The 15,776-nt window shown below is 48.3% G+C and overlaps 1 protein-coding gene across 1 annotated transcript in view; it reads right to left on the bottom strand.

Annotated features, from left to right (window-relative positions):
• Nucleotides 1–15,776, bottom strand: part of LOC133342936 (lipopolysaccharide-responsive and beige-like anchor protein) — a 281,221-nt gene that overhangs the window by 138,342 nt on the left and 127,103 nt on the right. Inside the window, 1 exon segment of the mRNA XM_061552330.1 lies at nucleotides 12,120–12,286. Coding sequence (XP_061408314.1) covers nucleotides 12,120–12,286 — 167 coding nt within the window.

Raw genomic sequence — 15,776 nt, forward strand, 5'->3', positions numbered from 1 at the left:
ATTGTGGCATTAATTATAAAAAAAAAATTCTTTATTTATTTAGCGACTTGCTTAGCTTTTTCTCTATTTTGCACTGCGATATGGTTTTTGTATTGTTTGCCGTTGTAACCTGCTGACCCGTCCCTACCTGTGAATGAAGAGCTTCATAGCTCATCGGATTCCTCCTGCAGTCTCAATAAAGACTCTGATTCTGAAGTCTCAACACGATCATTCACTCCGTTTCTCTGGCCTCACTATCTTTCTGCTATGAAGAAGAACCATTGCCCAAAACGTCAACTATTATATATTTGTTCTCTCTCTCTCTATGGGAGGGTGATTGATGAACGCGCACAGTTATTACTTGAGAGTGAAGCGATGCTCATAATAGACACTAGGTATGTACAAAGTCACCCTGCCTCCCTCCTCAAGGATTTGATGCATTATCACGATTCAGGATCGCAATTAGATTCAATAATCTATTCTCGTAGTCTTCGTTTTAATGCGTTTTTTCTACCCCATTCGCATACTATAACATTAGTATACAATTCGCATGTACTTTTCATACACTGCAAAGGAAACATGTGAAACTCTAGGATTTTACACGTCTAACACAAGTGCAAGAATCGGTTTTCATAAATCAATCGATGGATCGTTGCACGCCTATGAACACTGTGCTATGAATCCACCAAACTGAGTTCGATTCCCAACGAGGGCCAACATTAATGGGAAATCAAATATCCGAACCGATCCTGGGTCACCCTCCTTCACCAACCTGTACTGACCAGCATGGTGAAGTATGGTTAAACAAATCCCATAATTAGCACGGCATAGAGATGCCTTCATCCAGCTATTGATTACTATTACAATGTGATTTAAACAAACTTTTATTTAATCTGGGGCTTTGCTTACCCGAGTTTAACTCGACTACGTAATCCGTAAGAATCAGTCTGAAGACCACTGTGTGTAAGAGGTGCATAGTGGGCAGGTGGGCAGGACAGACAAATAAATGTGATGCAGGAATAGAAGGCGTGGGTTCCTGTGTTCACCACTCTGCGCAAGATAACATGCACGCACTTGAAGTCTGGCCTGTCTGTAAGCTCCGCCAGAGCATTTCGTGAGACAATGGGGGTGGCTTGGACCAACACTTGAACTGCTCACTGGAGCAGTGGAAGCGTTTGGCCGGTGCTAGCATGTAAATGATTGTCAATCACGCATACGAGCCACCCAGGGAATTTTATCAGCTGTTATTGTTTGCTGTTGCTGCATGTGACCTCAAACATCTGCTCGAAAGGGAATAAGTGCCGCCAGAAAACTGCATGCAGCAGTAATGGATGGATGAATTAAGCTTTCCAACTGCATACAAGGGATAATGATTCAACTCTGACCATGAGGTCAAAGCTTGCGGGCGAACACTTATGATCTCCCAAACATTTTAAACGATTAAATGTTGAGGTTCACTTATTTCCAGCTTTACCGAGTTTGCGTCAAGTTATTTTCCAACGTTTATGAGAAAAACAAGCCGATGTGAAATAATTTAGTGGGGTGAATGCACATTCAAGCCAAAATATTCTCAGCCTGGATAATAACGGCCAGCTGAAGGGGTCAATAGTTTTATTCTCTTTTTTCTTTTTATACAAGCACCAACTCAAACGTAACTCATATATTACTTTCAAATCATCCTGGTATTAAATCACTATTTATGGTATTGGTTGTTTTTATATTTCAGTGAATCCAAACCCCGCGCTGTGCCTATAAGGGGGTGTGAGCCATATGGTGTTACTGAACGAGCGGATGTCATTGGTAAAAATGTTTCTTGTTGCCGTGTCACGTGAACAATTTGGACCCATAGCACACCTTGCAGATTGAGCTATTAAAATTTCAACTTGTCAGCCACAGTTAATATCGGAGCAGCTTGAAACAGGCTGCAACTGGACAGGCCCTGTGACTATCCCTGAGCATGACACTGGCAGAAAACACTGCTAAATCTTAACACTTCTCTCTCGAGTTACATTTACGATCATTAAATGCAAGGGGGAATGACATCGCATTGCTTGGCGCACTGTGCTGCCGAACTCAGAAAGTCAAGTTCGATTCCCAGCCATAAACGGTTCAGGTCGTGGCTTTCCTTTCTCCACCTCACCAAACCCGCACTGACCAGCGTTGCAAAGCATGATCAAACAACGCCCTTAAATAACCATGCAGGCCTTCCTCCAGCAGTGAATTAACCAACAGTTGTGCATTATTATTAATAATAAAAAAAGAAGACTGTTCAAATACTTGCTATCAAAAAAGAGAAAATGATGCATTTCCCACTTGCATCTGTCAAATACAATAATGATTAAAAACATATATTATACCAATTTCTTTAAGATGCTGAGCACATCCGAATGGAAAAAAAATAATTAAAATCTACAACGAAACATGTGTTACCATGCCGGCAGTGGGGAAAACATCACACGTGTCCCGCTAAACGTGTCTCTGGCTCTGCCAGTGACCCAATTAGATCTCGGTGCAACAATAGCGAAAGCAAAAAAAAACCGAGCGAAACTCTTGGCAATTAATAACAAATTAGAGCGCCGCGCGCGAATGCACGTTGCAGCTCCCTTCGAATGGCGCGTTTTCATTTTTCATTCGGAACGCAGAGACAGAGGCTGCGATGCATCCTTAATGGGAAGAGGGGAACGCGCGGAGAGCGGAGATGGGGCGGCTCGCCCTCTTAATTGCGCGCGCGCGCACATTGCAGCACGTCGCCCGGCAAGACGCATGGCCCCAGATGGGAAAGATCATAATGGCATTCCTAATAATCAAAATTAACATGCAGTTCCCACTGTGAGTTAATTGAACCTGATTAACTTGATTGCTTGTTTTTAAACTACTTATTTAACATTGGCACTTACCTACAATGAGCTTTCTCCCTCTCTCTCTCAATTTCATTTCACGTTTTCGTTTTTTTATGATCATGATTATTATTGCCGTTCATATTTAATGCCCCCTCCCCCCACAGCTCTTTTTAGTTGCTTGGCGAAAAGCGTATGGTTCTCAGGCACCGAGTTTAAAAATTTCTTAACACCGAGTTTGACAATGCAGGAGAGGGGCGGCCCAAGTGTAAAGGGACGGTGGTATGACGTGACCTCGCGTTGGAAGGTCGCTCTCACACACACACGAAGAAAGGGGGGGCTTGTATTTGATTTGTAAAACTGAGCAAACAACCGCCACTCGGATGACACCGATCAGAGCAAAGAGGTCAGTGTGGTTTCGTTAAACAGTGAGTGGGCGATAAAACCGGGACCGTAATTACCAAACCGTCAGAGGATTATTCATTGCTCAACAAACACTGATGAGCAATGGCCATTTGAAGTGTGAGTTGTAAGTACAACCCAATCACTTGAGTAAATTGAGGATTTTATCCCTCTTTTAAGGCCTACATTACATTTGAATAAGTCAATAGCAGCACAATTGTGTAAGTCACGGCAGCATCAGACACAAAAAAAACTGCTTTCAAACTTTTCAGATAAACGGATTTTAACAAAAAAGGTAAATTTAAATAAGACCGATGAAATGTTACGATTGCATTTTTTCATTAAGATTCCTCTACGAGAATGTAATATATATAAAATCATTATCTTTTTCTTGGGTTTCGTCAATTTGCTCATTTCCATTTAAGAGCCTCAATGAGACCTCGCGGTAAGTTCACGGCACTCGCCCTGCTCGGCCATGATAGCGGCGCGAAGGAAAGCGGCAGTTAATCATCCCGCTTTTATCAGCCGTCGCCGCTAAAAATTATTCTTTAATATCGGCGCGGATCCGAGCGGCGGGATCGCGCGGGGCCATAAATCTTCAGCGGGGGAAAGCGCGCCGCCACAATGCGGACCTATTTATCAGCCTGGCAGGCCGGAGCAATCTGCGGAAATAATTAGCTCCCTCGACTAACGGGGGCCCCTCGTTTTTTGAAAATAAAAAAAAAGGCCCCAGAGCGGCGGGCGCGACGCGTCTCGCCGTGCCCTGGAACGGCGGCATCCCCGCTGGCTCGCGGCGAGGGCCCGAGGCCATGCGGGGGGGGGGGGCGGGGAGGTGGGGATGGATGCGCCCATTGTTAGGGGGATGTAAACTCCAGCCGTGTGATAGCGGACGCAAGATGCTCGCCGGTGCGGCAGCGTTTTTTTTACATTCAGCTGCAGTGCAATTAATAGTCAATTATGAATAAACGTACGAGATGTTTGCACACTCGTTAATTATATAACGGTGTCAACGCAAAGTTTTTCGCATGCTTGCTTGCAGTCGCATAGGCTCGGGTTTTTTTCCCACGATGTTCTTGTCTGTTACTTAATCGGTCGTCGATGTGGTGGGCACTACCCTGCTCTACACATTACAAGGGCACTATGAACAACGCATTGTAATATAACTGCTAAACTATGAACATATGGTATTATCCTATATGTGCACCAGCTACAGTTTTTTGACAATGAAAAATAATTAAACCGTAGACCAATTACTGGTGATACGAATTCCGGGCCAAGATAAAACAATCGCCGAGTGAGAGCCAAGTGTGGTCGGTCAGTGAGAGCTGTACCCTTGACTTCACCAAATGGCATCGTCCTCAGGAACGCTTTAATTAGGACAGCTGGCGTAATTGGGTTATGGGTGCAGCCTCCGATGCCACACCATTGCGCACAAGTCGAAACGCGCCGGGCCATTCATCTCTCTAAGGTTTCGCCGCGCGAAAAACCGTCTGGCCGAGATTAATTATTCATTTCCAATTCCAGCAAAACATAATTTGCGATTGGGCGATACCGTATATTTGTCTTTATACATAAACATGAATTTCAGGGGGTATCAATTTTCCCCTGAAGGAGAGACGGAGGGAGAAAAATCAGAGGCCATCAATTTTCCGGGGAGGGGGGGGGGACATCTATCAGTGCGACACCACAAAACTTTATTTAAATAACCCCCTGCTCTCATCAGCAAAATTGTGATCCGAGGGAATTTGATTACAGCAGCTGAAGAAGAAGCAGAAAATTAAAAAAAACGGGGAGATGTTTTTAAACGGTCGCAAGGGCTCGACTGTTGTGCAGGAGATGCCTGCCTCACAGCACCACCAGTCACCCACGGCGGTCGCTCTTCAGCTGCCCTCATTATCCACAAAGACAAACATCCTCTGTATCGCCTGAACAGACTGTTGGGGCAAGTGTGTGTTCGCGAGCACCTATGAAGCCCGGCACAGCACACGAGGGGTTGGGTGGCCAGCACCACGCCCTCGCGTGCTGTCTTTGTCTCCCTCGTGGCCATGTTTACACATTCCACCAGGTACTAATTTGAGGTTGAGTCAACCTAGGAGAGGCCCAGGACCGGTTCAGATAATCGTCACTAGTGTTGGCCGTGAGCGGGAATCGAACTCGGGCTGCCGAGTTCACAGTGCAGCGCGCTAACTGCTACACTACCGCTCCCACACACACACACACACAGGGGGATACTGCCAGTCAGCATGGTGGACTTGCAATGGAGCTCGTTGGTTTGATTCCACCTCCCGACAGAGCAGTTAAAACAATGGGAATATTTCTTAAATAACCCCCCCCCCCCCACCAGCGGTATAAATGGGTACACCGCAGCGAGTCGACCGGCAGGTTGTCGACTGTGGGGTAAAGTGTGAGATTAGTCCCACATCTTCCAAGACGTCTGGCCGGCGTGGGGGAGTGTAGGCCAAAATAGCAAAACAGCCACGAGCGGGGGACGACTCCTGAGAGCTTCACCTCGTGGAGGCAATTCCGTGAGTCGAGGCGAGAGCAGGGAAATGCAGGGCCGCAACTTTATCTTCCTTTACCCACACACACACACACACTCCGAGAGATATGAGTGAGATATGAGAGAGCGTGGTGGGGGGTGGGTGGGGGGGAGAAGGGAGAGTGTGGGGTGAGTGCGAAGGGAGAGATTGGATGAGTTTGACGGGAGTTTCTTGCACAGTGGCAGTTCGGGGGAAAGTGTGAGTGGGGAGCGAGCGGGTGTGGGGATATCACGGGGAGATGGGGGAGAGATGGGGAAGGGATACGTGTTGCATCTGGGGATACGCGAGAGAAGGGACGTGCACACACACTATAACAGTAAACACACACACACACACTGACACAGTAAAAACATACACACTGACACAGTAAACACACTGATCCAGTTAACAGGACCCAGCCCGCTCTCCTGCTCAATGATGAACGGAAAAAAAACTAAATTCGACAGATTTCATGCACAGCTATTGTCCCACACTTAGCCACACAGCTAGAGGCTATATATTTTAAACGTGAGCAAAAAGGCTGATGTGTGTTCCCGTAGATTACATGCATCATAACTTTCCGGGAGGCTTTGCACGTTACAAACTGCATGTCAAAAGTTAAGGAAATTGAGCTGTCTCGGGTTTAACTTCCCCGCAGAAATGTAAAGCTGCTTAAAGCGTGGTAGAAATATTGAAAAGTTATCTCCAAGAGGAAGGAGTACACACTATGATGGGTCGCTAAGCTCTTCCAAAGCTGTGCTAAGCCCCAGCAAAGCAACGCTATTACAGTAATCCTCGAGTGTACGGGCAAATACGCGGCGAGGCGATCCACGGCACAAAATGACAGCACCGTGATAAATCTGTCAAACGAGAAAAATTAAATTAACCGCTGAGATGTAAGCAGTTATAATGTTCTTGCCATTGACAAAAGATCCCTCACGGAGATAATATTTTTCTGTTGCTCATAACGTGAGGCCGGGCGCCCAGGTCACAATGCAATAGAGCGGAGTTGTTTTTTTTTCCCCCCCGCATCATAAAAATACACACCGCTGTATATAAACACGGCGTGGCCTGTGTGATCCAAGAAAAATAAACAGGAAAACAAGAAAATCAATAAAGCAATGACGCCGGTTTAAATGTGTGCGCGCGCCAAGTCATTGTGCGCCACAGCTCGGAAAGAAATGAGAAGGCGCTCTTCCCCGCCGTCTCCGCCACCGCCATCGTCAGCAACGCTCCGCCACACCGCCCCCCTAGCTCCCCTCTCGCCTGCCCCCCCTCGCTCCCCATCGCCCGCTCTCCCCGCAGCTCTCCCTCCGCCCACACGTAATTATGCCAGGAGAGATTGCTGCCATTCATCACGGGCTGCCGATGATGCTCGCCGCTCGTCAGCCCAGGCCCGCGGCCAACTGTACCGCGAATCGATACACGGCGGCGCACGCTACGCAGCGGAAAAGTAATTAAACTTTGGCGGGGGGGGGGGAGAACATAGAAAGGGAGAATGCGAGAGAGAGAGAAGGAAGTTTTGTGATCAATATCGGGAGCCACGGCTGTTTACAGCATCCGTGCGCTTGCCCGATCGTGCACCGCAGCCCTTTTCTGCTCGTTATTACGGCGACAGATTCTGGCCCGTTTCAACAAGCGCGTCTCGACAGCTCATTAACGACGTCTGCCATTCCCCCTTCATCGGGTTGATGCCAGCGGAGAGAGTGCACGGCGGTCATACCGCATGACAAAGGTCTCCAGCAACGGATCCAACTCGTACCTGCGCAGGATCGCTGCGCAAGAGCAAACACTAGAACGTGTATGAATGTTTTATTCTTTGGTTCTTTCGGTAAAGTCACGTATAAAGATAAAATAATAAATTAAATAATAGCATTGTTTAATTTATTCCTTTAACTTTATACGTAATAATAGCATTATTTAATTTAATATTTTACCTTTATATGTGACTTTACCGAAAGAACCAAAGAATAATTCCTGCAGTCACGAAAGCTCCAAAATTAAGAGTGTATGAATGTGTACCTTCGAATGGCTTTGACAATTATTTAGGGCCACTGAACGGTCAAAGTTAGAGTGACATATTGAGGTATTTTATAGCCACTTCACACCTGTGCCCAGTTCAACCCTGGAGATGTATCACCAAGCACAATGGCTGTTGTGAAATTTATTTTTAAGAACCCATGATGCCACTCCCAAGGGATAGCAATTGTGTGCTGGGAACAACGAACTGAACTTAAACATAACCTGGAACTATTAAGTTGCGCTCAACTTATCTTGTCGCAAGCTTTACAGGCTAAGAGGCCCTATAAAGCAACGTTCTTCATTGCAAGGCCCTCGGGACACTGGCGGTCCCTGGTGGCCTTTAGTACGGCCCCTGGCGTGTGGCCCCCGACAATACACGAATGTGAAAATACCCCCATCATCGTGCTGTCAAACCCCAATGGGTTTCAAATGTGCGGCGGCCTTCACACTGATGTCTAATCGGCGAAAGTTGCCACCCCCCCTCTGAAAATGAGTGACTAACACTGACATGACGGTTCCAGGAGCGGTCCCCCTTTGGCAAAGCTGCTGCAGGGCAACAAACGACGCTCATACAGAACTGCCTGATGGGATACTGCCACTTGACCACCGTAAGGGCTTGAAGAACTGGATGCAAGATCAAGCCGGGAGTTTAGAGTACATCCTACGCCAAGACATCTATCTTAGAGCAAACTAAATAAAGAGGGAAGAAAACAAAATACATGAACTCCATATACTCCACGTAGAATTACAGAGAGATAGCAAAATCTGAGCAGTCAACCTTGCGCAATAGATGGACTTTCGGCTCGGAAGGACATATAAAATGCACATGCATTATTAAAAAGTGAGATTTAAAACATATATAAACATTGGGAAGTAAAAAATAAAATGCTTTTGTTTGAATCATTGCAAAAATAAGTCAAAGCAAGTCCACAAACAAAAGCTAAAAACAAAAGAGGCCGTGCCTGACGTCACAAGTGCCACGCGAGGGTGTCTGCCGTGAGGCCCACGATCTCGGTGAAGAGGAGGGCGAGCAACAAAAGAAGAATATATATAAAGAAAAAATAAAATTGACATCCAATTTCAGGGGTGATATATGAATGCAGAGTTAATATTGATAGTCGGGCTGTCCGGGTGCAGCGATCTGTCTAGCACGCCCGTTACAAAGCCGTTAGTTTTGATTCGGCCGCCCCAGATCGATACACGGCCATACTGTTTCAATTTGGGCCACATTGATTTTCACCCGACACCCCAACCTCCAGGCATCCGTCTTGCTCCGAGGAAAGGGCGCGATTCGATTTGCTGGAGAAAAATTGCACGGGCCCCTGCACCAGGTTATTAACCCTGCAGCCCGCGGGATCGCTCGCAGAACGCGCCTCGCACTCCTCTCCCCCCGAAAAAGTTTAGCGGCAATTTCGGCGACAAAACACCCGCAACGTATTGGATTCACTGCTCCAGTGCTCGTGGGTTGTTTTTTTTGTCCTTGGTCAAGAGGTGCGTGGGAGTGCCTGATAGCCGCGCCCCGGGGCAGCTCGAGCGGGCGGGGGAAAACCAAGTTCAAGGCCGAGGAGCGCGCGAGAGCTTGGCAGGCTGACGCCGCACGCCGGGAGGGCGAGGACGGCGTGCACGAGCGGGTTAAGCGCGGGGGGCGGGGGCGGTGGGGGGGACGGTGACACCGGAGGGCCTCTCCAAGATGAATGTGGTCGTGCGACTCCGGGGCGACCGCCGGCAACCCCTGCTGCTTCGCGGGGGAGAGACGCGGCAAAAATGAAGCCTCGCGTCGGCACCAAATCATTCCATCTCCACATCGACGGGTCCACCGTGCCGGCTCCCTCGCGTGGAACGAAATAATAAAAAAAATCTGACTCTTAAGGCCATAATGCCATTTACCGTTTAATGTTTTCGTTCTTTAGGTTTGTTATTGTTTAGCTAGATCTATGGAATATTGACGCAGATATAAGTTGGTTTGACAAGATGCACTATTTCTGACACTACATTTTAAATAATGATTATTAAAAACACAAAGCCAAAATGTAAAACAGGTTTAAGCGCGGCCTGTCATAGAGCCATGTGTACATTAGCGATGCACAAGAAACCACTGTCCAGATGGTTGCATGTAACTTTTAAAATCATCCATCACGAGAATTTGGAATCACGTGTCGATGTTAATCCTGCAGAGAAATGGTGCTCACTATTATTTTGCACAAGGATTTAAATAACGAGACTGTTCTGTACAAGATTAAATTGCAAACGTGAACTATTATACATAGCCATGAAATGACTAAAAGAAGCTGTAATGATAATTATACATGCATGATAGACAGCCATCATACGGTAACATTAGAGATTTTTTTTTAATAACACCAATTGCAACTTAAGTCTACAGATTACGTTTCACACCTCCTTACACCGATACACCCCGAGACAGCCCACATATCAACATCGTGCACGTACAGACAGAGATGGAAAACACAGACGATATTTCAACGCTTTGTTTGGTTCCTCCATATTGTTTTGTTTATAGAATTGCGGCAACGACTTCACGGTCGCGCGCAAGCACCCATTACTCAAACGGTGGGGCAACAGCGGGAAGAACCCACGAGCAACACAGAGGCCCCGGCATTGATCACGGGGCACGGCGAATGCCCACGTTCTACACAACAGATGTCACCCAGCGGTTGGGTTGTGTTCGCAAACCTCGGACGGCTGCGACCACAGAATCGCGGGGGAATTCAAAGGGTTTCTCTCCCCCCCCCACCCTCCCCCAAAATATCTGGTCCACGGAAAGATAAAAAAAACCTCAAAAGCACTCGGGTTAAGGGAAGCACGATGTGTGTCAACTTTAACCAAGATTCATTGCTGTCATTGTGCTCAGGCACTATGCGCGAGATTCATCTTAACTATGCTCGAGGGACTCGAGTGAACAAAAACCCTCCGCATATTTAACAAACATTGAATATCTGATTTTAAGCGTTTTCTCGCGATCGAACGACGGTCTGCATTTGCAGTCGACCGCGTGCGTTTCGAGTCTGAAGAAGGGTGGCGCTGCGGGAGGTCATCGGCGTTAAAACATTTCGTGCGGCGCGCGCACGTGCAGTCCACCGATGGGGCCGATCGCTAATTTCCAAACACGGAAAGGGAAGCGTCGAATTAGTGCCGAACTGATGGACGATCAAAAAAAAAACCCCCACACACAGCCTGCTAATCGCAGAAGCCCCCACACGCTCTCCGCTCCACGTGGCCGCTCCAGGCGCGACTCCCTCCGCCTGGCAAAAAATATCGACGATGTGGCAATCAGCTCCGTTTACAGCGGCTTAAATACCCGCAAGGCCGCGACGGGCCGGCCCACAGAGGACGGCCGTAATAAGGCTGGCTCGTTTTTTTTCTCCTTTCCTTTCCTTTCCTAGGAGGGCGACGGCATCAGTCAATACCGCCCCCAGGCAGAGGGGCGAGCCAACGGCACGACGGGACACGACGGAACTTGACGAGGCTGCGCCTGCCGCGCAAACGTCGCGGCGGGCAAGGAGAAGGCATCGCGCCACCGAGAGATGCGCGAGTGTGGCACGTCCCCTCGACTGAATTGTGCGAGGGAACATTCATCTGAAGCCATCTGAATGTGGCAAGGGGACCATTTAATGAGCCTTGGAGCGTTGTCCCGTTGTATTTCTCTTTGCCACGGGCTACCCAGAGATGCTTTCCCGTAGAGCAGCGTGCGCTGAATTTCACCGAGAGCATGCGTTTGTTTTGTTATAACGCTTTCCAACGAAGGCTGAGGTGCGCACACACACGAGTTCAGCCTGCCTATTGTTCCATCACGTGGGGGCATCATAATTCTCACAGAGATGATCCAAGATGAACGAATGCGTAGAAGGCAGTTGTGTTGCTATTAGCGACCTGCCCTATTGAAACGGGTTAAATTGATCCAAGGGTTGCCCAAACCCTGGAGACTTAAATTTTTTTGCAAATAAGTGAATGAATTTTGCTCTGACAGCCGCCTGTTGGCTTCCACACTACTTATTAAACACTTCCTAAGATAATCGCATTTTGGAAAGTGTTCGTGCGTATGCACCTCATTCATGACGCTTCAGCAAAAGCAACACGTTCAACCCAATGCCACACTTTTCCAGCTGCTTAAAAAAATTGCACAACTACTGATTTCTGTCTCTCCAGGATCTAGTCAAATCGTGGAAGGAACGACACCGATAGCTATACGTGTGCTGTGTGGTCGTCCTCCGATGTGTTTTCTGGTTGTACCGCGTGTTGTGCTGGCACCTCAAGGAAACGCGGTACACGATCTCAAAGCGCGTCAGATTTGGCAGTTGCCAATCATGCGGATGGGACGGGGGGAAGGTCAGGCACATACCTCTGCAAGACGTGGCCCCACGCCCCGTGCCGCTTGCTCAAGATGTCCACGATGCGGTGGTGGAGGCGTGTGGCCATCACGCCGTCCCTGCGTCGAGCCGCGCCGATCATGTGGTGGCACAGCTTCTCCTCCTCGCGGCGGTCGGCCGAGTACTGCGCACAGTGCGACTGCGGAGGCAAAGCGCGAGAGTCAAATGTGAACTTCCCACGTAGCAGCGCTCTCGTGCCGGGTCCGAGTCGTAACCACGTGTCGTTGGAATCCAGTTCCCGAAGAAGCCCCTCGTGACGTGGAGGGGAACGTCGGACATCGTGCCCGACGACCCGCGGCAACAACCCAAAAAGCCACTGAAAAGTTATAACATCACTTTGAAGACGCGGAGACAGAAGTCAAAGACGGTCACCGCAACATGAAGCGGAAGCACACGAGCGACGGCAGAAATTGCTACAAAGGTGATGAACAAGTCAACCAGCATCCGCCCGATCTCGTCAATTCTTAGAAGAAGATGTCCTCCATGGCCCGTAATGAAACTCGGGTTGCAAGATTCAGTGTGCCATCGCAGCACCCCCCCCCCCCCCCCTAGCAATGTGAGACTCAATCATACAAGAGAATTACCAAGAAATCATGGCACTGATGCTCGAAGAAAGGGCTTCGTTTTCTAAAGGCCATACCACCCTGAATGGGCCCGATCCCGTCAGATCTCGATAGCCAAGCAGTGTTAAGACGGGTGTTAATACTTGGACGGGAGACTGCCTCATGAATACCGTGTGTTACAGGCTTGGGCTGCGAGGTTGGGCAAGGAGGCAGAAGGAAAGCAACTGAGCCGTGAATATTTATTTCTGCATGGAGCTGTGTTTGCATTATCCCCTCGCGTGTCAGGTTTATCTCCAGGTTCTCTGTTTTCCACCCACAAGCCAATCACTTGAAAACGGAAGTGGCCCAGTACTCAATTGGAGGAGGACCCTCTTGAAAAACAGTCTTAAGACTCCGCAACAGTTTCTTAGGTGAATAAATCGCATGGTTACGATTGTTATTATGAAACCAACACCAGGACGAAGAAACGTAGTAGGGGTATTGTCATAGATCAGGCCTCCTTAAAAGACTCCTAAAGGCTAAAGTAAGCACAGCTTAATCCCTTCAGCAATAATAGGCTTAACCTCACACTCCCAAAACAAACACTGGTACAGAAACAGTTTTGCTCATAGCCTTGATAGTACTGCAGCCTGTTGACCAACAACTGCGTTCATGCACTGTGCTATTCACCTGGCGGGCTGAGTTCGATTCCCAGACATGGGCTAAATTCGCTGCACAGGAATATCCGAACCAGTCCTAGACTGTCTCGCACTTCATAAAACCGCAGTGACCAGTGTGGTGAAGTATGGTGAATCAACCCTCACGACCGACACAGCACGAGGAGGGGCCTTCATCCAGAAGCGAATTGACAATGAGCTGTATATTATTTAACGGGGGCACCTGCTAAAAATACAATTAAGATTAATTTAGGCAAATTACAACTTAGTTACGATGGCTGTCAATGACGGTCTGAATGAAGGGGAACACTTCTAAAGCCCATTAGTACGTAAACATATTAAATATACTACACCAAAGGAGTGGATCAGTATCTTAATTTTCTTTAACTGGGGCATCAAGCACAGACACACACAAAGTGCGCGTGCACACGCGCGCAGTCATTGTTCACAAGGGAGCCGTGGGGAGAAAACTGTGGAACGTGGCACAGCAAGCGGGCACGGGGAGCGTCATTCGACCGTCGCTTCGTAACAGAGACAACTTGCTTGTATGCTCTTCAAAGCCTGCCAAGAAATACAACTAAACATCCGCCTCCCCCGTCATATTCCACCGGTGTTGACAAGAACACTCCGTTTCTCATTTAAATATCATTCCTGTCCAGAACCAAACACGACCTCCCCCAATCCCCCCCCCGCCCCAATCCCCCCCACCCAACCACCCCGAACATGTTAATGTGTACGGCTTTATTTATTTCAAAGTCATGTTCAAACACGTCACATTTCCTGGCTCTTGGCAGCAATTAGGAGCAAAGGTAAAGCGGACGGGCGGCCACAGCCCACGTCCCCACCCTCCACGTCCGCCCGCCCGCACGCCTCGGACAAGTGCATGCCTCTAATGATGGGCCCTCGTTAAACCGGATTAGCGTCGCCTTGTTTGCGTGGTCCTCGCCAGCACGACTGGGCTTGCAACTGGCCGGAGGTCGCAGGGGGTGAGGGGGGTGAATGGCAGGGAGGAGATTCAACCTCCAGCGCCACGTTGGTGGAACGTGGTTTACAAGGCATGTCCAGAGCGTGACCTGATTGGGAAGGAGCTGGTGCTGTGCAAGCCTGTGATCTCGCCCCCTGACTGATCAATGTTGTCATACTTGTCGTCGCCATCACCATCATTTGTCATCATCGTCATATATCAAGGTTGGTGAGTCAACGTGAGATAGATAGTATAGATTCACCATCATTACCCGGTCGGTGGTTCAGGATAATGTCTACGAATGATCACAATATCATCATCAGCATCATTGCCATAAGGGTTGGTGTGTCAAGCTAAAGCATAATAATGAACACATCGTTTACAGTCCTTAGTCAATTCACTGCTGGACAAAGGCCTTCCCGTGCTGTGTCTATCTTGAGCATTGTGTGAACATACTTCTCCACGGCGGTCACTACGGGTTGCTGAAGAGCGAGTGCTGGCCCCAGGACCGGGTCGGATAGCACTCCCCACTCGTGTCAATCCACCTCACACGGTGGTATCACAGGGAAGTGCATAAACCACTGTGCCACCATTCCCTCCATCGGTTAAAGCATTCAACTCTTCAAATAAATTGTCATCATCGGGGCTCCTGGATCATGCAATGGTCTCTGCATCAGTGGCATCAACGATGCCAAATACGGATCGGCGTTAATTCAAGCGACGGACAGTCTGGTGGAAGTGAATTGGTCAAAATAAGCTACAATTCAGCTGCTAAATTTCGATTTAAAGCTTTCGTGACTGCAGGGATTCATCTTCTTGGTTCTTTCGGTAAAGTCCCATAGAAGGGAAGTAATAAAATAATAAAAATAAAACATAATAAAATAATTCTCACGACGTTTCGGCCACAACGTAAGCAGCCGTCCTCAGGTGAAACCAGGTCTGTCGAGGCGACAGCGTCTTAGAGTCGCGACTCTTCCCTTCTACGTGACTTTACCGAAAGAACCAAGAAGATGAATTCAGCTGCTATTATAAAGCGGGGTTCGATGACTCTAACTGATTTTTTTTCTACAATGACAGGGAAACACTTGTCCCTCAGCCTGAAGTCTGCAATTTCGCCCGCCTCGTGCGGGAATGGGAGAGGGAATTGAAAGAAGCACGGAGAGAGACGGAGACAGAGAAAGAAGACAAACCCTGTAATCCAATTACAGCTTTATCTGGATGCCTGAGGTGGTAAAGGGTTCTTAAGAGAGACCACAGGCTTATCTGCCGCACCATGAAATTCAATTGCCCGGTAATTAGCGAGCGAGGCAGCCAGCCCCCTCCGCAGGAGGCAGGCTAATTATCCAGCCTTCCTTGATGTAGCAAGCGGCCGTGCGGAGAAGCGACTGCGGGAGAGGGAGCACTGAAAACCAAGAAAGCCTCTCAGCGAGAGCCACCATGGCTGCC

The sequence above is a fragment of the Lethenteron reissneri genome, chromosome 16, assembly GCF_015708825.2.
Source record: "Lethenteron reissneri isolate LAM-NWPU_2019-01 chromosome 16, ASM1570882v1, whole genome shotgun sequence".
NCBI classification, from domain to species: domain Eukaryota; kingdom Metazoa; phylum Chordata; class Hyperoartia; order Petromyzontiformes; family Petromyzontidae; genus Lethenteron; species Lethenteron reissneri.